A 23,562-nucleotide genomic window follows, 5' to 3' on the forward strand; every position below is an offset into this window, starting at 1 on the left:
AGTGAGTAGCAATAGGATTGCTAGGATAGCCAAATCCTTCAATCTCTTGGCATTCTCTACAGGCACAACCTCACTAAAGACCAAATTTAGCAACTCCAATCAAGACCCTTAAAGTTTGCAAAGGATCTGAGTTCTAGGAAGAAATAAAATATATACAGAAAACATGAAAATATATGAAAAATGGGTACCCCAAATTTCTAGTTACCAAAATTATAAATGACATCACCAAATCTCTAAACAAGAGAGCAGAAAAAGTCCAAAGTGCAGGTACCCTCACCATTCCATTTATTTCAGTGATTTGCATAGAATTGCTTGGGTAGCCAAATCCTTCAACCTCTTAGCATTCTGTACAGGTACAACCTCACTAAAAACCATTTTTAGCAATTCCAGTCAAGATGAATACAACCTGAGAGGCCCAATTTATAAATTAGTCTACAATTGGACACAGATCTACATAAGAGAATCTTGTAGGAGACTCCAAAATAGAGTGCATGAATCCAAAAAAAGACATCCAATACAGAAGAATGAATAAATCTGAACCAGCCATGCATGACTTGGAATGTTGGGGCTGGGGGGGGGGGGGTCCTGATGCCACAGAGACATAGCCATCAACAAACAAGAAGGTTCCAACCTCAGACAAGAATACCTCCACCTCTTCAAGAAAAAGATCATTACACAATCAAGTAGTAGTAGTGGCATGTGATGCAAGAAAGCAAGTGTATGAGCTTATGCAGCATCAGCCAAAAAATAAATATATACAAAACAATTCCCTCTAAATGTTTGTCCAGTTCCTCCTTAAATTTATTTAAACTATCAACTTCCACAACGACAGATGGAAGTTTGTTCCAGCAAATAACCACCCGCTGGCTAAAGGCAAATTTCCGCACATCTATTCTACATCTGTCTTTCCTCAATTTGAATGTATATCCTCTCAGGCGATTATTCTGAGCAAGAGGAAGAATCCTATCGGTATTGAGCATGCTCAAACCATTCGAGGCCTTATACACCTGTCAGATCACCTCGCAGGTGCCTAGTCTCCACCCGCTGCAATTTGCAGAACTTAAGCCTCTCTTGGTAAGAGTATCCCTTCATTCCCCTCACCAATCTTGTTGCCCTTCTCTGTACACGCTCAAGCAAATCTACATCCTTCCTAAAATGAGGCCTCCAGACCTATACACAGTACTCAAGGCGTGGCCTGACCATTGCCTTATACAGAGGGACAATCACCTCCTTTTCCCTGCTAGCAAAATTCCTGTATATCATTGACAAAACCCCATGACCTGCTCTGGCAGCCTGTCTGCATTGCTCAGAAAACTTCATATCTGACTGCACAATTACTACCTGGTCTTTTTCATTTTCTACCACCTTAAGTGTGGTACCATACAGTTGGTACGTTTCTCTGGGGTTACTTCTACCCATTTGCAGTACTTTGCATTTGTCAAGGTTAAACTTCAGTTGCCACTTCTCAGCCCATCTTCCCAGATTTTCTAGATCCTGTTGCAGTAGCACACTGCCATTATTGTCATTAACAACCCTGCCAACCTTTGTATCATCTGCAAACTTTGACACTAAGCTTGATATACCTTCATCAATATCATTGATAAATATAAAAAACAACAGTGGATCCAATACTGAACCCTGTGAGACTCCACTAATAACATTAGTCCACGTAGAGCAGCACCCATTGATTACCATCCTCTGTCTTCCACTCAGCCATCCTTTTATTCATTGTAGCAACTTATCCTTAATTCCATTCTGCTCCAATTTGTACAGTATTATTCCATGCGCAACAGTGTCAAAAGCTTTCCTGAAATCCAAGTATATGATATGAAAATTATTTTTTACATCCAATTCCTTTGTAACCACATCATAATATCCAATCAAATTTGTCAGACAAGACTTTCCCTTAACAAAACCATGCTGTGCCTGAACTATTGCGGCAGTCTTGTCTAGATGATCCTGCAATGCATCTTTAACCAGTGACTCCATTATTTTGCCCGGAACAGAAGTTAAACCAACTGGTCTGTAATTACTCGTGTCATCCTTCGACCCCCTTTGTGAATTGGAGATACATTTGCACATCTCCAGTCCATGGGGATCTCCCTTAACTCTAAGGATGCTCTCATAATTATGGTTAAGGGTTTGCTCACTTCCTTTGCCTCCTCCTTTAATATAACTGGATAAATCTCATCCGCCCCAGGTGCCTTTCTTATGTTTAATTTCAACAATTTCTCCTCCACTTTGTTCTCAGGTATTACAAAATCATTAAGCACCCTGCTACAATTTGATAACCTTCTGGTGTTTTCAAACCTTAATAACTCTTCACGTGTGACTGTAGATGCAAAATACTCATTCAGTTTGTTTGCTATCTGCGCAGGATCATCAACAGTCGCACCATCGATATCAAGTGAAACAATCAGATTCATCCCCTTCCTTTTAGAGTTTATATAAGTAAATAAATCCTTGCTGTTTTTCTTAATATCCTTTGCCAAAGATTTCTTGTTATCTGCCTTGGCCTGCCTAATCTCCTTTGTGACTTGTTTACAGACTAGCTTATATCTACCATAGGCTTCTGTGTTGCCTGATAATTTATATGCATCCCATGCATTTTTCTTCTCTGCCATGAATCTCATTAGTTCATTTGATAACCATTTAGGCCTAAACTTTGAACAATATTTCTTAATAGGTATGAAACTTTTAGTAGCTTCCTCGATTAATTCCTTGAATGCTTCCCACTTAGAATTTACTGTTGGTAACATCATCAGTTTATCTCACTGTACAGAATTTAAAAACTGTCTGACACCACTGTAGACACCTTTATGGAAGCATAAACCCTTTCCTTTACCCCTGATGGTAATTATATCTTTAAGTAAATCCCACATCAGTACACTGTGATCAGTGCCAAGTGGTGGTTCCTTTATCTGCAGATTCTTAATGCATGAAGAATCACTACTGATAATCAGGTCAAGAGTATTACTCCCTCTAGTTGGCTCCCAAACATGCTGACGTAGAAAACAATCATCCAATAAATCCACAAAACCTTGTTAGTGTGTGAATGACCAACCCACAAATTCCAGTCAATAACTGGTAAATTATAATCTCCATTATAAGACTCTCTGATTTACTGGCCCACTTCTATTTCCCTGTACAGTTCCTTATTATACTCATCAGAGTCATTAGGCTTATAACACACTCCTACTCTCAATTTTGATCTCCCAATGCGTAGGTCACATCAAACTGACTCAACACTGCACTGTCCAGCGATGTCGACTAGCTTCACTTCCTTGGATTTTTCTAACTAATAGTATAACCCCTTCTCCCTTCCTGTCTTGTCTATCCTTCCTGTACACATTGTACTCCCCAAATTCCAGTTCTGCATTCCTTATATCTGTGTGACACCCCGTCTCTGATATCCCAACAATATCTGCCTTTGATGTTCTGAGCAATACCTCAAATTCGTCAACCAAACTCCTAGCATTGGTGTACATGCAAGTATACATGTACCTGTTCTTATTCTTAGCTACTCTAACACAACCCATGTGTTTACTTGTACTGCAATGACTCCCAGCAGTCTCTGAAATACCCTGCATCTTGTTTTCCAGGCTGATGCTCATTCCAATAGAAACAGTGCCAGAATCACTTTCACCTCTGCCAGTGGCTATTGTTAATTTATTAGTCCTTGTATTCCCCCAAGCTAGCAGTTTTCCGACCCACCTAACACTGCCTCGATAGCATCAGCAAATATTCTTGCACCCTTTCTATTTAAGTGTATCCCATCCCTGTAGAAGCAGTCTCTCCTGTTAACAAGTACAGACCAGACTGAAAAAAATTCTACCCCTTGAGCCTTGCACAATCTTTCCAGGGCCGAATTGATCGACAAGGCTCTCATCATATACTCCCTCCTATCGTGTCTGGGCAGAATTGCAGACACTTTCTAATTCATGGCTTTTTTTCAACAGTGACCTGTACTTGTTAAATAATTCTGCCGGTCTCCCACTCTTAATATCATTAGTGCCAATGTGTACAACAATATCACCCTTTGTGCCCTTAAAAGATGATATCTGCTCTACAACGTTATCAACCTTTCCCCCTGACAGACATACCCTGGTCCTGTTCCACCTATCCTTTTTACATAGCATGTTCCCCGTTTCCCCGACAATAGAGTCACCAACAACTACTAGTTCCTGTGGGAGGACGAATTATCGTCATAATTAGTTTCTTACATTTCACACAATTTCTTTAATTTAAAAATAGTCCAGTGTTTTATATGACCTTTTTTTTTCAATCACTTTATTTTTCCTTTCTCTAGACTTGACAATAATATCCACAAGGATTTCAAAACATTGTCAAATTGGCCTCTAAATAGAAAGGTTATTGAAATGTTTTTTTGTCAAGTTTTCTTTCCATATTGTTTCTATAAATTCAGTCATTTTTTTTACTTTGAAAAAAATTCATGTGACGTGCAGTGTTGTTTAACCTTTTATTAGAATTAATGGAGAAGGAAATTTTTTATATGAAAAGTATTAATAGCATGAATCAGAGCTGTAATACTCAATACGTTTTACGTTGATATTAATATTTGTAAAATAATAAGAGGAGTTTACCTCAATATAGTACGTAGAACACTTCCGTATGATACTCTCCAGAAATTAAAACGGAAAAATTGAAAACTTACATTAGAGTAAAAAATAAATAATTAAAAAGAATCTAACGAAAAAATTATTTTCGTTAGATTCTTTTTAATTTTTAATTGCATTAAATTGATTTTTAATTGTGTTAAATTGATTTAATTTGTGTTAAATTGGTTTTTAATTATTTATTTTTTACTCTAATGTAAGTTTTTGATTTTTTTGTTTTAATTTCTGGAGAGTATTATATGAAAGTGTTCTACGTACTATATTGAGGTAAACTCCTCTTATTATTTTACAAATAGAAAAGTATTAATGTGAACCCTAGTTAGACGCACCCCTTCCTTTTGTCTTTACCGTGTCTATCTGCATGTAACAACTTGACTCCCGATAGGTGGATTTTCATGAAATTTTTTATTCGAGTCTTTTAGAAAGATGTGTCAAGCCATTCCAAATTTCACTAAAATCAACTAGAAATCTGGCAATTATTATTTTATTTTTATCATATTTGTGTTCAGAGAATTCAGTAGTGTATAGCTTGCATGTTTGATTTATCAAAATATTAAGCAGGTATACAGCACATAATTAAAAAAAAAAAAAAGCACAAAAAGTAAGGAATATGATGGCAATAAACATCTGAGAAAAGTTTACTGCAATTCTTTGATTAGTTTATCAAGCAAAATTTTGTTCTGCAGGTTTTTAATTTCCAGTGCAGTGTACATATTGTTCAGGAATGACATCTTTCAATTTAGGAAGCAGTAAAGATTTATTAAAAACTAATATCAATAAACATTTAAACATAAATTTGATAAATTTGAACTCATGGCAGTAGACTTTCTGCCATGAGTTCATGTTTACTTGCAGCATTGAAAGTCTTCTGCAATTAAACAGAATTCATAGATATAAAGTTGCAAACTGACTTTTCAGAAATCTTAAGTTAATTAAATATTTTTTAATCTAAATCTAATTTTATTTGGAGAACCAATTCATCATTTTGTAGTGCTATTCATTGAATAAGTTTTACCTCAAGCTGAAAGTGAAATGAATTGGTTTTATAAAAAAAAATTAAATTAAAAAAAAAAAAAATATATATATATATATATATATATAAACGATAGGAGGTTATGCTTTAGTATGGGGAGAGAACAGTAGGTAGTGTAATCAACCAATGGGTTAGCTAAAATGGAAAGGCAGTCATAAAATAACACAATTCAAACCTGCAACACAGAAAATTAAAAAATATTATATTATAAATACTTACTGCTGTACTTCGAATGATTTAAATGTCATTAACGAGAGCCAGCCGTCAAAATGCAGCAAAAAGTAAGGCCTCTGCTTCCAACATGAAATATACGTAGCACGTTGTAAAAAGTTATCAGGTTTTTAGTTTATTGTTAATGTTCAGAAGCCAGGTTAATCGTAATGCTAACGTATATATCATGGCTGACCTGACAGAGGCGGAGAAATGATAGATAATAAGCAATATATAGGTAGTAAAAAATTACTAAAGATCATTGAGGGTTGAAATTGCAAGATGGAGCAGACAGTCATGAATCGTACTTTGAGTACAATTCATGACCGTCTGCTCCATCTCACTATTTCAACTTTCACTATATTCTGTCTGCTCCATCTCGTGATTTCAACTTTCAATGATCTTTATTAATTTTTTACTACCTATTATATTGCTTATTATCTATAATTTCTCTGCCTCTGTTGGGTCAACCATGATATATATGTTAGCATTACGATTAACAATAAATTAAAAACCCTGGTAACTTTTTGCTGCATTTTGACTGATTTTGACGGCTGGCCCCTCGTTAACGACATTGAAATCAGTTGAAGTACATTCATTCATTCAACTCACCTTCAGCAAGTCCACCTCCTAAGCCTAGGCTTATATGTGGATTATGCTTCTTCAGTGATATTATCTTAAGCTGTTCTTAAAAATATATTATAATAATAAAAAATACTATTTAAAATTCAACATCACAACACATCTTAGGAGAGCACTAATCCTCTTAGCCGCAGCCAAGAAGGATATAGTGTTAGCTATCGTCGTCTTACATATCCTAATTGGCTGTGTTACTGTCCCCAGCTACAAAGAGGCAGGAACTATTATCTAGCCTTGCTCTCTGTTTAAAAACTAGACTCACAAACTTATTAAAATACCATAGGAGAGCCCTATCCATGAACATGATCCAAAGATCTTGTTGTTCAAGTTTACCTAGACTTATCTCCAATTCATGTCTTAGTTCAACATATTGATCACAATGGAGCATAATATGGACACTAGTTTCTTGTAACCCACAAGAACATAAATCATTTCCACAAGTCCCAACTCATGGAGTCTTTTTGCCAATCCATGTCCAGTAATAAGAAAAGTGACATGTAGTCCAAATTGCTGCCAAGGATTTGCCCGCACATTTAATATGTCAACTCTCGGTAAATACATATGGGTGACATGTCCTTTTTCACTCGCGTCCCACCTCTGTTGTCATACAGCCATCAGTTCATTTTTAATTTTTGCCTTCTCTTCTTTATAATCAGATCTTGAGTATATCCTATTTAAATCTGGGCAAGAGGAAACTCCCAACACAGTTTTCCTGATGTTCTTTCTAGTACAGTGTAGTAACGCCGACAAGATGGTCTGCAAATCAGCCAGAAATCGCCCAGCCAAGACCTGCAGAGCATCTGTCGACACTGTTCTGCAGGTCCGTGTTGTGCATAGGAGAGCGAACCTCTGCGCTTGGAGCAAGTACTTCTTTTCAACACTATTAGTTATTTGGTGCAACCAAGCCACAGAAGAATATGTGATTATGGGGACAAATACACAGTCATAAAGGAGATTCAGCGCTCTTCCTTTTATTCCCCAATCAGTTCTAATCATTCTTCTCAGCTTGGCATACGGCACTCGAACTTTATTTGTTAAGTACTTCATGTGCTCCAAAAATGCCATCCTCTCCCCTACACACACACCAAGGTACTTTACAGAAGTCACATACCTAATTGACATATCAAATGCTTTAACAACTGGATTTCTATTCATACTCAGTTGTCCTTTAAGCAGCATCTGTACAGTCTTTGTTTTTGAGATCTGTAACTTATACAATCTGGACTACTCTATCAATTTCTCCGTTATTTGAGAGGCACGTGCCTCTAGTTGGGACCTTGCATTGCCATAAACCAGAATTAACAAATCATAACATATTTTTGGATAAGCGGGGAACAGTTGGTTTCTCCTCAAAGGGGAGCAAAATTGAAGTCATTTGTTGGTTCGCAATAGTTCATATGATAATTTGGCATTGTACAGTTGACGGGTGTGTTTTTGGGCTATCCCCCTCTGATTGTGTGTGGGAAAGATAGTGAAAGAATACTCCAAATTTAAAGGGACTTGCATCTTTGGAGGTTTTCAGGGGCAAGGAACAGGATGGTGATGTTGACCAATGTCCACTCACCCTCTGGATCATGTGACCTGTCGTTAGAGACAGAAACCTTTGTTTCCACAGGGGAAATTTAAACAGTTGGGGCACACTTAAGGTTACCAGTCAAATATGCAAGAAATGCATGTGGCAGCCCACGAGCTATTCTCTTCAATGCTATGTCAATGGCGGCTTGGTGACATAGCCATTGACAATAGCACCGTTTAAAATAACACAGCAGTTCTTGCAAGAGAGTCCAAGATAAACCAAAACAACGTTGCCTAAGGAATCCTCTTCTGGAGTTCTATTTGACACCAAACTTCAGTAATAGACTGCACTTAAACCACGTAAAATTTGCAATATTTGAAGAGCACAAATGTGAACATGGTCAGCACAAATAATGGCAATCGCAGCGTCCTACATCAGTGTATCCTGGATTTGTGACATTGTACATGTATTATTTTTTATCTTTACTTAGTTACTGAATGATTGAAAGGTTGAAGTTATTTAATTGCCTGATTAATAAGTTTATACAGTAAACAGTATTAATACTATTGTTTGTTATTCTCTATTGCAGCAGAAGAAATTATTGTGGCCACCACACGTATAGAAACAATGTTAGGGGATACAGCTGTTGCTGTTCATCCTGATGATTTACGCTATAAACATCTGCACGGGAAGTTTGTTCTTCATCCTTTCAGTGGCAGAAGGATGCCCATCGTTTGTGATGATTTTGTGGACATGAACTTTGGAACAGGTAAAATGATAAACTCAGTATTTATAAGTAGTACTCAGAATAGCAATAGAACTCAGAACACTGCTATTCTGAGTAGTACGGTTGAGAAAATTTTAAAAATTGTATGCTGTGTGTATAGAGCAGCGTCTCTCAACCTGTGTACCGCAGGTATGCTTCAAGTGTGCCGCGGAAAATGCAAATTAGGAAAAAATAATAAACCCAAGTTTTATAATGAAAATTAATTCAAACAAAAGCTTCGTTTATTTACCCTGCACCGATCCGAGCACCTTCCGGCTGTCAATGTGACATCACGTTTTGATCCCTAGTACTAGATCTGTGGCACCTCCGTAGCCAGGTGGGAAGGAGCAGCAGTGCGTAGCACACGCTTCTTGATTAGACCAGGGTTCGAGCCTGTCACCACCAAATACGGAGGATGCGGAAAGGTCAGGGAATGACCACCGCATATCCCGGAGCAATATGGCCTTAGTTGCTAATGCTCCAAATAACAAACAAACAACAACATCTTGAAGTACTAGATCTACACAAATAATAAGTGTATTATTAAATATACACAACAGAAATAACTTCCCATTTGTGAATATATGAGTATAGTAGTGATTGTAATGTGTAGTGTGCTGCAAAATTTTAGCATCTTTAAAAGTGTGTTGCAGCAACTAAAAGGTTGTGAAACACTGGTATAGTGTAAAGGAAGTAGCATTTAGAGAATGTTAATAGTATTGAAAATGTAACTTTACTTGACAATAAATTACCTGCTTTAATTATTAAAAGATTTTTTTTTGTAGTTAGAGTTAGTAACTAGAAAAAATCCTTTGATGAGACCCTTTCAGAAGCGAGTTCAGTGAATTTCACTACCAACTTCCATATTGTGCGAGCTTGGGTAGTGAAATTCCTGCTAGCAGGCAGCTCTGAGGTGAACTTTTTTGAAGAATTTTTAAAATTGGTAAAAATAAAAATTTTGTACATACTGTGTATTCTGAAATATAAATGAGCCTTTGAAGCACTAAAAAAATGTATAAAATTTAAAGGTCGACTTATACTCTGGATATAAAATTCTGAACTTGAATTAAAGATATGCATAGGAGTAGATAGACACAAATTAATACCAATATATTTACAATTTATTACATATTGTTTTTCACCTTTTCAAATTCAAGACTTTGTTTGTCTTCTTCACCAGACAAAAGTACCCATGGAATTCAATGAAAATTGTATTTTTGTGTTTTTCAAAAGAAAAATTTTAAAACTGCCAATTTCTTATTGCAAAAGCACTTCCATTTTAGGCGTTATTTACAGAGAAAACCAATTTGCATTTTCAAATTAGCCTCTCTATAAATAATACAGTACTAAATAGCAACAAGAAATGGTTCAATTATATAATCAAAGCATCCCCACATACACACACACACATCATTATTTACAGCAAGAGCCCATGTCACCCATACATTAAATTTTGGTCTTGTGACCTATAGCCGAGTGGGTAAAGTACCTGCCCGGCAACCCAAAGGTCTTGGGTTCGATTCCCGCCTCGGGCTTGGATCAAAGTACTGCAAAAACCTTGGGAGGTGCAATATGGCCACAGAAGCCGATGCGTCAACAACTACCAAATCAAAAAAAAAAAAAAAAAAATTGTGACCTATATAAAGAATACTATACAGTTTTATAAAATGTCATCATGTAAACTTTTAAAAGAAGAGCAGAAATAACAGAATTAAAAAGCAGACAGTGGTGATTAATGCAGATTTTATTATAATACACCACTACACAAGACACATAACATGACTATATTTAATTTGTATTTAATCATATATTTGTCTTATATGACTTATGTTATGCTACTACCAATATCCAGATACCTGCATGTATACAAATAATCTTTGTTTGCTGGAAAACTAATAATATATGTTTGAAATCTTTAGCCTTTATGACAGCCTCTAGTCTCTATGGAACACTCTCCACCAAATTTTAGGTATGTTAACATAGGTGCATAAGTGCCCATTGTCTTCACCGTGTCTGTCCATCCATCCACATGTAATGGCTTGACTCCCAGTGGATGGATCTTCGTAAAATTTTATATTTAGTTCATATAGGAAGATTTGTTAAGCTGTCCCATATTTCCTTAAAATTGGACAAATAGAAATCTGATAATTATTATTTCTTTTATTGATACAGTTTGTATGTAAAAAATGGAGAAATTCATAGATTAAATGTTGTTTTAATGCAGTTTCGTTAGCTTTAGCCAGTTCGTGCACTCTTCACCTGTGTTGAGTGAAGAGTGCACGAACACAAGACTCATGAACATGGTGTTGCTTGCGAAGCGATATATACATAGGAAAAAACAAAAAAAAAAAAAAATTAATATATGGGAGGATTGTAATAAATATTATACAGCTGTAATTAAACTGAACAGCTAACTTTTGAGAACATAAAACTGTAGGGTTTTATTAAGAGTTCTATAAAGTTATAATCTTATTAATTGATAAAAAGATAATTATATTTACTTTTCACTTCTATTAATTGCAAAAGGGGAAAAAATCAGTTAATTAAAAAAAGAATATGCATGGATTGTAATGCTCTGTATACATTGCCTAATCTGTAATGGAAGTATGTTATCAGATGTTTAGACATTGCTTAATAAGAAAAAGTTCAATCGATATCACAATTTCAGTGTATGTTTCATCTTAATAATAAGAGTTCTCATAAAAACATAATTGGATCTAAATAGAAGCAGTAGCATAACCAGCATTACAAATGAAAAAAAAAAAAATTAGGAAAGCATGGAAGAAAATAGCGAATGGAAGGCAAGGCTGATAGTCTAGGATAGTCTTGATTTGTACTGTCATAGTGGCCTTTATATCCATTGGGTATATCATATTTGGATAATGATAAAAATGAATCCTTCTTTCTAACATTTGTTCTACAGATTTGGAGTGGGGGAACTGTTGCTTAAACAGAGGAAATTTCCTTTCTATATATATATACTTCCTGGAGATTATAATTTATTCTCCTGACCTCACTTTCCAGAAAGCAGAAGTCAAGGGAATAAATGAAGATGAAAAGTTAGGATTTAATTTAAGAAAAGTTAATTCTTTGGAATTGAACTGTGAATGGCTGCTGGTTGGGTGATGAATGTTCAAACTGGTTTGATGGAATTACAATTCATTCAAAATTAGAGTTGACTGTTTGCCTGCCACTGGAGGGCCATCAGTTCCTGTTCCATATAACTAAATTTCTTGCTACTGATATTTGTAGAAAATTTCAAGAGTTCAAAATCATTTTCTGACATGTCACACCATGTTCGACAGAAAATGAGCAATTGATGATTCAGAAAAGCCCTGTATTTTTAGCAGCTGAATCATCCTTGGAAACTTGCATCCCATTCATTCAGACACTGCATCCTGTTCTGTTACCTTGTTGGAACCATACAGTCTATTACCACAACATCTACCACTGAGCAATGTACCTAAATTTGTGATGTATATACACGATATGTCATTTCTGCTCAGACAAAGTGCTTATCTGAAAATTTGAGGGGAAAGAGTAGCCAAAAATGTTCTTAAGACTTCAACAGTGACCTCGTATGCTACCATCAGCAACTTCCACTGTTCTCATATGTGAATTTGTATTTCTTTGTTTGATGTTGAAATTTCAGAACTAATGATGATCTCAAGTATTTAAGAACTTGAAACACCTGCGCATTTATTTATATTGCATACAGTTCTCTTACATTTTATATAGCAATAACTGTGCTAATAAACATATCCACAATCAAGAATTGGAAGTATATACAAAGTGCAAGCCAAAGGTTTCTGGACTGGTGCTGTGTGCAGTACTAACCACACATAGAGCAGTGTGCTGTTAGGTACTGCTGAATTGATTCATTATGAGGTAGTGTAGTGAGTTTCATGACAATTAGACATTGGGATTTTGCACAATTGGTGTTTGTGTTTCTGTTGAGTGTGTCTTGTGATTTTTGAAGCTGAGTAAAATGGCTGACAGTGAGGAACAGCAAATTTACATAAAATTTGTCTTAACTCAGGAAAACAGCTTCGAAGACTTATGAAATGCTTAAATAAGCATTTGTGATGATGCTATAGGTCTAACAAGACTTTTTATTGGTATTCACATTTCCAACATGGCCAAACTTCATTTGAGGATTTTGAGTGTTCAGGTCATTCATTGTGAAGTTAGACTGATGAAAATGTTGAAAAAGTGCATAAAGTCATCCTTGAGGACGGACGGTTTATGATTAACAGTATTTGTGACTTCTAAGCCTATTGTATGGTACATGCCAATGCATTTTAAATGAAAATTGAAACATAGACAGATTTCTGCAAAATTTGTGCCCTGTGTGCAGAGTGTCAAACCAATTGCCTGTATGCAGGAATCTGAAAAAACAGGCTAGAAAGGAGAGAAACTTCCTTTCCTGGGTCATAACAATGATCCTGGAAAGGAAGTTTCTTTCCAAGATCATTTCCAGGGAATGAAAGCCAGGTTTATGGTTATGACCCAGCAACAAAGTAGTCTTCCCAGTGAACAGTTTATCATCTCCATGTCCAAAAAAGGTAAGGCAGGTCAGATCAAATGTCAATGATCAGGCCAAATCATAAATATCCATTCTATATGGGGATCCAAAGGCATTTGAGGAAGGATATCAGGAGAAAACACCCAGACAAATGCTGCCTTCAGGATTGGCCTCTGCAATAATGTGCCAGTCTACGTGTTTCCGTAGCCGAGTGGTTGGGAGTGCAGTAGCACACGCTCTTTGAGTAGACCGGGATTCAAGCCCCTGACTGCTGAATACGGTCGATCTGCCAACCCACACTGGACCAGCGTGGCAGATTATGGTCCATTTCCCTCAGCATGAATTGTTGAGGAGGCTTACATCCTGCAGTGGGTTGATAATGGCTGCACTTTACTTTTTTTTTTTTTTTTTTTTACTATGCTATTTTGTCAGTTCAGACCATTTTTAGCCAAGAACAAAATGGTCATGGGTCCACACCCTCCCTTATTCTATCCTCCTGTTCCCTAAAATGAAAATTCAAAGACATCACAGAGATTCAAGCTGAATTACAAATATTGTTAGATAGAATCATGAGATAGGAGTTTAAGAGATGATTTAAAGGGTGGGAGAAGCACTGGGATCAGTGTATAAAACTCTGGAGGGAACAATGTCAACATATAACTAACATAAGTCTAAATTAATTTTATTTCTCCAGTCCAGAACTTTTAGCTTGCACTCTATATATTCCCATGTACATTTGGCAGCTTGTGTTATGCCTTGTATGTATTTCTACATTCAGTTTTTGTCTCAGTCTACTTATGTAAATCAACCTTCAGTCTTTAAGATTTAGATTTATACTTGCATTAAAGATGACACCATAATACACACAAGTTGACCTAAATTGCCAATATTATTTTGATATAAAGAGCATCACCAGTAAGTGAATCATCAGTTTATTTAAAATGCAAGACACTTGTGATAGTTGCTTCAAGATTTAATTACTGTTCTCTAGTTAGATAATGGTTGCTGTTAGTGGGTATCCTCTATTAGCAAATTTATGCTGACCAGTGAATTCATTGTCTTAGTGAGCAGCTAAGTGGGATAAGAAAAGAATTAAGCATATAAAAAAAATTGTGTATTCTAAACCCCCCCCTCCCCCAATATGGAATATTTTGAAAACTTGTTTTTTCTGTGTAGGGCTCTGTTTGTCCTACAGAGAAAAGAAGAAAAGATTCACTTTATTTGAGGATGGCATTTATAGTAAAATGATATTAGTATTTTAGGTTAGCTTGTTCCAACTGTGTTGTCTCTAATATGAGCATGGTCTCTCTCTCTCTCTCTCTCGAATCAACTATGCCCATGATAAAAATTAAATCCAGAAATGCATAAAATTTTCAGCTTGTTTTCAGTGTTGCATTGAATTATTTCTCAATGTATACAAGCATTTCTCAATTTACTTTGCAAGGCAAATGTGGGCGTGTATTAGGAGTTAAAAGGTACACAATTTTTGCTAGGCATTTCATTAGAATTTTCTCTCATGTACCGCTTGACTTGTCACTTGAACCTGATTCATATAGTCACTGGTTGGCATATATAACCTCACAACCTTGAATACTTTTGCCACAAAGGAATCATTGAATTTTACATCAAATAATTCTTATGTGTTATAATGCTAATAAGTTTCATTAGCTGGTTAATGCCTCTCTTTTATATTAATTTATTTTGTTGAAGTTTAACTGTTCCAGTCTGTATACAAAAATATACCTTATGATTGTTTATAAAAATGCATATTAGGCAGTTTGAATGTGACAGTTGTAGTTTCCCCACATATAAGTTTTGAATAAGACTTTAAAGATATTTCATATTTGGTTGGTTAATTATAGCTAGTTCTGCTTTATATTGATTCATTTGAATATAATTTCTTGAAACCAATCCATTATGATTTTGAATATAAAATGTATTGATTGCCATCTATACTTCATTATTTTTATATGTAATTTTTAAATGCAGGTGCTGTGAAAATTACTCCTGCCCATGACCATAATGACTATGAAGTTGGCAAAAGGCACAGCTTACTTTTTATTAATATTATTGATGACACTGGGAATATTACTGATAACTGTGGCCAGTTTTCTGTAAGTTGTCTGCCATATTTATGTATAGAGGTTATAAAGTAACTTAATTTTAACAAATGCAAAAAAAAAAAGTAAAATTCAGTTGTCACTATATGATTTAATTATCTCAGTTTACATCTAATTTACACTTACTGACATATGTAGTTAGGTTCAGAAATACCTGTAAATTCTGTAATAGGTTTAAACCCCCTGCCAGCTGTGAGTTATGCCAGCATTTTGCACTTATCAGATAAAGTATTAAAGATTAAACCACACTATTGTAATGTTTTAAAACATTCTCTATGTGTTTGTTTATGTTAATGCTATCAGTTAAACCACTTTTAGGTGCATTCACAAATGAACAAGTGCTTGTTGTCTTCACCATGTTAGCCCTTCTGTTCATCCACACAAAACATCTGAATTCCTAATGGATTAATTTTTGTGAAATTTTGATCCCTTAGAAATATTTTTCAAACTTTTCCAAATTTAATTAAAGTTAGATGGATAGAAATCCATCAATAATTATTATTATTATTATTACTATATGTTTTTTTTTCATACCTATAGCATATCCATATATTGTAGTTAAAGCACTGAATGTTGTTTGTGGCATAGTACTAATTTTTGAAGGAAAGAATAGAGAATGACTGATGCACAGAAAGGAGGCACCTCCGTAGCCAGGTGGGCAGGAGCAGCAGTGCGTAGCACACGCTTCTTTATTAGACCAGTGTTCGAGCCTGTGACCACCAAATACAGAGGATGCGGAAAGGTCAGGGAATGACCACCGCATATCTCCGGAGAAATATAGCCTTAGTTGCTAATGCTCCTAAAATCCAAACAACAACAGCACAGAAAAGAAATTTTCAGTTTAAACAATGCACATATTTAAAGTGACTGTTTTTTGAAGAGCTTGTTTTTTTTTTGCTATCAAATTACTAAATATATAAATAATTGTGCAGTTAGACAAAGTTTTCTGAATAGTGCAGACAAGCTGCCAGGACAACCCATGGGATTTTTTGTCACTGATATACAGGAATAAGGTGTTTATTATCCCATTGTACAAGGCAATGGTTAGGCTACATATGAGTACAGCCTATAGGTCTTGAAGCTTCATTTTAGGAAGATAATAATCTTTTGGAATGGATGCAGAGAAGGCAGTGAGATTTGTGAAGTGGAAAAGGTACTCATACCAGAGTAATCTAAACACTGATGGCACTCTTTCCTCAAGATTTAGAAAAATTAGGTTGATGGGCTGAGAAGTGGTGACTGATAGAAGTTAAATATTGACAAATGAAAGTACTACATGCAGCAGTAACCCCAGAGAAACGTAACAACTGTGTGTTACTACACCCAGGGTAGTAGGAAATGAAAAAGACTTGGGGTAATTGTGCATTCAGATATGAAATTCTCTGAGCAGTGTAGACATGTGGCCAGAACAGCTTGTGGGGTTTTGTCAATGGTATACAGAAACTTTGCTAGTAGGGGTAAGGAGGTGACTATCCCATTGTATAAGGCAATGGTCAGGCCATATCTTAAGTACTGTATACAGGTCTGGATTTCACTTGAGAAAGGATGTAGATCTACTGGAATGGGTTCAGATAAGGCCAATCAGATTGGTGAAGGAAAGGGTGCTGTTACCTAGAAAGGCTTCAGTTTTACAGGTTGCAGCATCTGGAGACTAGGCACCTGCAGGGTGATCTGATTGAGGTGTTTAAGGCTCCATTTTCTCGTGTTAGTTATGATAGTCTAGCATGTTTCTAATTACAATTTGGATGGGGGACCTATGCTTTTACCCCTAGTATTTTTTCTAGCATGCTGTTACAAATAATAATCATCTGGTGTCTTTAAAAATATTATTCCTCTTGGTGAGTTTTCCTCCCACTTATTCCAGTCAGTTAGGAACAAATTGAAATCACCCATAAGAAGACATTGTTTTCTGGCTTGTAGGTGCTCCCATTCTCATTATATCTTTGTTTCCAACTAACTTGCACCACACAGATTCTATGCTGGCAGCCATAACTTCTGACTTGGCAGAAGCTGTTTTCACCTTCAGGCCGGTTTTGTTAAGAAGCATCTTCTCTATACATTGTACTTACAGTGAATCTCATCATTCCTAATTCCTGGGTAGCACTACACTTCCATTAGCACTAGTATTCCAGCATTAGAAGTTTGAATTCACTCATTTTATTTGTAACACTCCTGACATTACTATATATAGAGTTATGAATAAGTATTCTTGTTTAGCTTACTACCCTGATACTCCCCTTGAAGTTATTTAAGCTTGTTTCCCTTGCATGAGCTTCTAGCCCATTCAAAACCTTACTATCCTCTGAATATTTTGCCAATATAGGCTGTTGTTGACAACAAACAAGAATTCCTGAGATAAACATGTCTATATTGCCCTTCTCCCCCCCCCCCCAACTAGCAGTTTATCTGAACCCTTGCACCACTTTGTTCAAATGAATACCATCTCTAAAAAAGACATTTCTTCTACCTAAAAGTGTGAGCCATGCTGATTTTCCCTCCAAGAGTCTTGCAGAGTCTCTCACATCTTGAGTTCATCCACAAGGCTTTCAGCCTGTAATCCCCCCTATCATGTCTGTGCAGAATTGCAGAGATACTCTGACCTAACTCATGGCATTTTTTTCAGAATATTTTATCTAACAAATTATTAGGTCATGTTCATTTAATATCATTTGTACATGAATAATAAGTCTCTCTCTCTCTCTCTCTCTCTCTCTCTCTCTCTCTCTCTCTCTCTCTCTCTCTCAGGGTAATTCAGAAATTTTTTTCGGCTGGTGCAGCATAAGGCTTCAGGCTTCCTTGCATCATATGGCTAATAATAATAATAATAATTTTAAGATCAGTTTGTTTTAATTATTATAATAAACTGAATGAAAATGATTTTGCTTGCTGACTTCATACCTGTAGGTTAGTAAAGTGTGTTTGTGCATGTGTATGTGTAAAAGGGTATAAAATAAGGTTGTATAAAGCTAGTAATGAACAACCAAATATACTGTATATAAACATTAAAAAAAAGCAAAAAATATTGTATAATTCACAACCTCAGTGTTGTTATCAAGTGAAAGCTACCAAAACTTCAAGAAAATGGTAGGCATCTGTTTCTAATGTAAACATTATTAATGTAAACATCTTAAGTAAATAGCAATTAGAATTTAGCAAATAAGGAAGGTAAAGGCCAAAAATATTTACAAAAGAAAATACTATTAATAACAAACATGTGATTTATGGTTGATTCAACTGAGGATCACATAGAATATGTAAAATTAACGAGAATAATGAAAAAGGAACGTACTGTTTTCAACATCTGAAAACATGGGAGGTTATCAGTGTCTAAAGAGGATTATATTGACTTCAGGCAGAGAAAATTGGAGGAATCAGTAAATTCTAGAAGAAACAGAAATAAGAAAGAACGTGTGGGTGAGTGGTTAATGTTTAATTAAATTCATGATAAATACAACCCAGCATAGAAAAGAAAATAAAGAAAATTTATTGGAATTAAATAAAAAATTAAAACTAAGTACAGGTAGCCCTCAATTTACACTTGGATTAGTTTCCTGGGGGGCCAGGTGCAAATGGAACCCTTTATATAATGAAGTCAATGGGAAATCACAGGGTTAGGTTCTGGGCACCAAAAATTTTACCTACCCTTTTCAATACTGGGGTATTTAAAGCTCAGAAATAAACTTTTTTAATTAAAAAAAAGTGTTTTATTTTTAACCTACATAAATACAGTTGCATATAATAAATAAAACAATAAATTACACAAAACATTTTGACAGTGGTGTAATGCCAAAGTTTTAGTTGTCTTTTGAAGGTCCCAGTTGATGATCTTCTGTTAATGACCCTGGTTGAGAAAGTTGCCTTTTTTTTTTTTTTTTTTTTTGAAGAAAGCAGCAAGTGTTGATTGCCTGGATTTCTTCCTCCTTTCAATAAGAATTTCAAAATAAGGGCTCAGGGTTAATACGACACCCCTTTTAACTGTGCCACTCCTCTCCCAGTCATGATCACTGTCACAGAGTTTATTAGTGGGACTCTACACTTGCAAGAATACGTTGAAGATCACTGGGCTTCATAATTTTTAAAGGAGGGTCTTCTTCTTTCTCTTCCTACTGCTGTTGGCTAAGTTCTGCAGCTAACTCTTCAAAGTCTTCATTTGAAAGAGTCTGCATGCCTTTTCAAGGGCTCGGTTACATCTTCAACTGTAACTTCTTCTAACCCTGCCTCTTGTGCCAGCCTACTGATGTTTTCTGCAACATTCTGTTGTAGCTCAAATCCTCTGAAGTCATGCATGAATTTTGGGAGAAGCTTATTCTACGGTCCGTTTAGACAGTGGAGATGGTGGAAACCCCAGGTGCCATCAGACAACTAATACTCTATTTATACAATTGACAGTCACTTCTTGCCGGCCTGTGTTATGTGTTTGATGCCCTTTAAGACATCAAACAACTGCCAATATTCTCTAATAGTAATGTTGGACATGTCTAAAGCTTTTGCCATAGGTAATAAGCTTTAAAGGTGGCTATTACCCCCTTCTCTGTGGGTTGCGAAACTGATGTTGTATTATCTGTGATTGGCTCAGATTGTCCTTGATCATGTGTACATGTGATCAAGAATGTTTGACATATCCCTCCATTGCTCTTGAATCTGTAGTATGACAAATCACAACAGGTTTCAACTTTTTGCTACTATTTGCATTCCTCTTAGCATGACTGCCACATAGTCCTTTGCTGCCTTAAATGTTCAACAAGAACAGGCAACTCATGCAATGAATATCACCCGAGATGTCTGTTCTTGTGGGCATACTTTTCTGTAACCAGTCTGTTGTTATTGACTTTAAACTCTTGCCCTTCCTTCTTCAGTCTTTTTTTTTTTTTTTTTTTTAACATTTTGGGAAATGTTCTGCAGCCATTGGCAAGTTTTTGGCAAGCTTTAAAGCAATTGTATTAGCTACTGAAGGTTAATGGGCAAGAGTTCAAGGAAGTTGATGAATTTGATTACTTAGGATCAAGAATAAATAAAAATGGTGACTGCTCAAACAATGTAAAGAGATGACAGGCAATTGCTAAAACATTGGTCACTGATTTGACAAAATTATGGAGAGATCAAGATCTGCCCCTAAAGACGAAATTGAGTATCATTGATTCGTTAATTTTTCCAGTTGCCACTTATGGATGTGAAGGATGGAATCTGAAGAGTTGACAGGAAGAAATTTGAGGCATTTGAAATGCAGTGTTACAGGAGAATACTGCATATTTATTACCCTGATCGGAGAACAAATGAGTGAGTATCGAATAAAATTGGCAGGCCTAAAATTCTTCTTCTTAGCATCAACAGAAGAAAACTTAAATTTTTGTACACATAGTAAGGAGGGAAAACTTTCTGTTGAAGAATATAATGGAAGGAAAAATCAAGGGGAAGAGGTGCAAAGGAAGACCTGCAACTAGGTGGAAGGATGGATCAGTGAACATTTGGGCCCGACATTTTGTGATGCCACTCATATAGCACATGATCAATGCAGTTGGTGGCCACAACAGCTCCTCAGGGAGCTATGTGACTGGAAGAAGATTAACTACTGCATGCCACAAATTCCATCTGAGTTTCTTTGGGGTAGTCCTTCATCAAGTTATAAAAGAGACGGGACGGGTCCCTGTCTCCTTCGCTTCTTCTTCCACTTATATTGTTGATATGGAGGTTTGATGGTGCATAGCTCTTCTTCCGCGTGCCTCACTGACTTGCTGGGGTCATCTTCTCTATCATCTCCATACCTCTGTATTTCCCCCCCCAGCCTTCAGTATCGCCCCCTACTCTAACTCGCCAGTGTACATCCCATACAATTTATCAATTAATAATGTCTAAATTTAAACAGCACTTAGATAAACCTCTCTTGGCCTTTTATATTCTAGCGTTAACCCCCCTTTTTTTTTTTTTTTTTCACATAGGTCCTTGCCACTGAAATCCTTGGGAACTAGGTGGTAGGGCCTGCCAGAGTACAAAATAAAATCTACTGGATATACCTGACCTGCCTCCCTAGGGTCAAGTGCGGTAACAGTGGGCTCAACAGCTAAATGGTCAGAAGAACAACAGTATGCAACACTACACATCCTTCTACTTCCCACACACTTTTGAAATCTCTGGCCTACACAGAGTACAGTCTGTCCTCGTATAGCACGATAGTTGTGTTCCTAGAAACTCTCGTGCAATGCAAAATCGTGCAATATAAATAACAGTCCCTATGGAAAAAGTGGGGTTAGGTGCCGACCACCCAAGATTGAACACACATTTGGAACCAAAACATTACCAAATACAATAAATAATCGGGTAATTTTAATTGTTATAAAAAATAATATAATATTTTTTATTTTTATTATACAATAAATAATAAAAAATATTTATTTTTATTATATTATAAAAAAAGTATTTTTTACGAATAAAATATGTATTTTATTCATAAAAATTTATTATATTAAATAAAATAGTCGTAATAAAATACTTACGTATTTTATAATACGTAAGTATAAATTATAATACGTAAGTCGTAATAAAATGCTTACGTATTTTATTACGTAATAAAATATTGCTACTGCTTTTGCTTCTATCGTAAGCAAACTTGTTTTTTGTTTGATTTTCTATCCAAACAGATGACAGCCGTTCCATCTCTTCCAATTCTTGTGTCTTAATCTAATGGATTTTAATTACACTTTGAGTTGTTCCCGCTATGAAAGTTGTTTTATTTTCTCCGCATTCTTTGTAATTCTCGGCGTTGCCTGATTTAGGTCTGTAGCATGTGCAATATCACATGGTCTTTCATTTCGCTCAAAGCGTTTCACAATTTCATATTTTTTTTCTCTATCGACAGAGGCGGACTGGCCATAAGCCTTACCCGGGAAATTCCGGTGTGATTTTGGCCATAAACTGTAGTATGAGGCCACTATAAATTTTCCCGGGTAAGAATTTTTGATCCAGTCCACCTCTGTTTATCGATATTGCTTTTCTTTTTCTCTCTGAATCTGTAGTGTCTTCACCAGGACGCTTTCTTTTCACACCTTTTAAGCATTTTACTCATTTTTAGGGAATAAAGCACAATTACAAAACGAGGAGGCACCCTTAATACACATAAACAAAGCTGAGCGCGTATAGCAACTGAATAAACAACACGGTAAAGGCCGAGATACGCTATTAACACCTCACATTTTACTAAAGCACATTTCTGGGGATTACTACAATAAAACAATAAAAACAATTTCCAGTTGCGTTTCTGCTAGTGGAATCTGTTATAAACTGGTAGTAAACTCCATCTAATTGCATTTGCGATTATACCGATAGCTGGAATTGTGTTAGTTTTTATGTTATTATGGTGAAATGTGTTTCCCCTTCACTGATATAAAACATAAATACATTTTCAGAATCTTCTTCATTCCTATCGTGTTGCGTTCGGTTGGGGTGATTTCGCATTTGACTGCCATTTCTTGTAAATACAAAGGCGAATCGTGCATAAGCGAATTCGGTTCGTGCTATATAAGATAACATTCCCCTATTTATAAATCGTGTATGATCGAATTCGTGTAATGTAAACACGTGTTATACGAGGACCGACTGTACACAATGTGGAGATGGGGGGGAACCCCTGGTGCCATCAGACAACTAATACACTTTGCACTTTGAGTGTCTGACATTCAATACATTTAGATAAAACAACATTTACCTGAAAATCCTTAGGCAAGTATTGTATTTCCAAAAATATTTTTAAAAAGTAAGTAATTAGGATAATTAAGTAAACATTTTTCCATTTTCAAGTAAACAAATCACAGAAACATACAAGTACTCTAAAGCTACACATGAGCAGAACTGCCTAATGGCAGCTTTTGAAGTTTAAGTTGATAAATAAAACAGAGCTTAGCATATATACCAGAAATATTCTGTCAAAATCAAAAAAAGTGGACAGATATAGGAATGCTTATAAGGTTCTTCACATAATGCTGAATTAGTCTTACTTGAATATAGTAAATAGTTTACAGTTAGCTACACAACCATGATGAAAGGGTTACAAAGGAGTGGCTAGATGGCTGCAGTATATCCCATTAAACTGTTATGGTGGTAGAAAAGCCAGCCCACATTCAAC

The 23,562-nt window shown here is 35.8% G+C and overlaps 1 protein-coding gene across 1 annotated transcript in view; it reads left to right on the top strand.

The window, feature by feature from the left end:
* ValRS (Valyl-tRNA synthetase) overlaps nt 1–23,562 on the top strand; it is a 394,022-nt gene that overhangs the window by 130,876 nt on the left and 239,584 nt on the right. The window contains exons 9-10 of the mRNA XM_090381628.1: nt 8,625–8,804; nt 15,316–15,440. Coding sequence (XP_090237754.1) covers nt 8,625–8,804; nt 15,316–15,440 — 305 coding nt within the window. The remainder of the gene's footprint in view (nt 1–8,624; nt 8,805–15,315; nt 15,441–23,562) is intronic.

This window comes from Mastigoproctus giganteus, chromosome 9, assembly GCF_048544385.1.
Source record: "Mastigoproctus giganteus isolate SK-2022 chromosome 9, ASM4854438v1, whole genome shotgun sequence".
NCBI classification, from domain to species: domain Eukaryota; kingdom Metazoa; phylum Arthropoda; class Arachnida; order Uropygi; family Thelyphonidae; genus Mastigoproctus; species Mastigoproctus giganteus.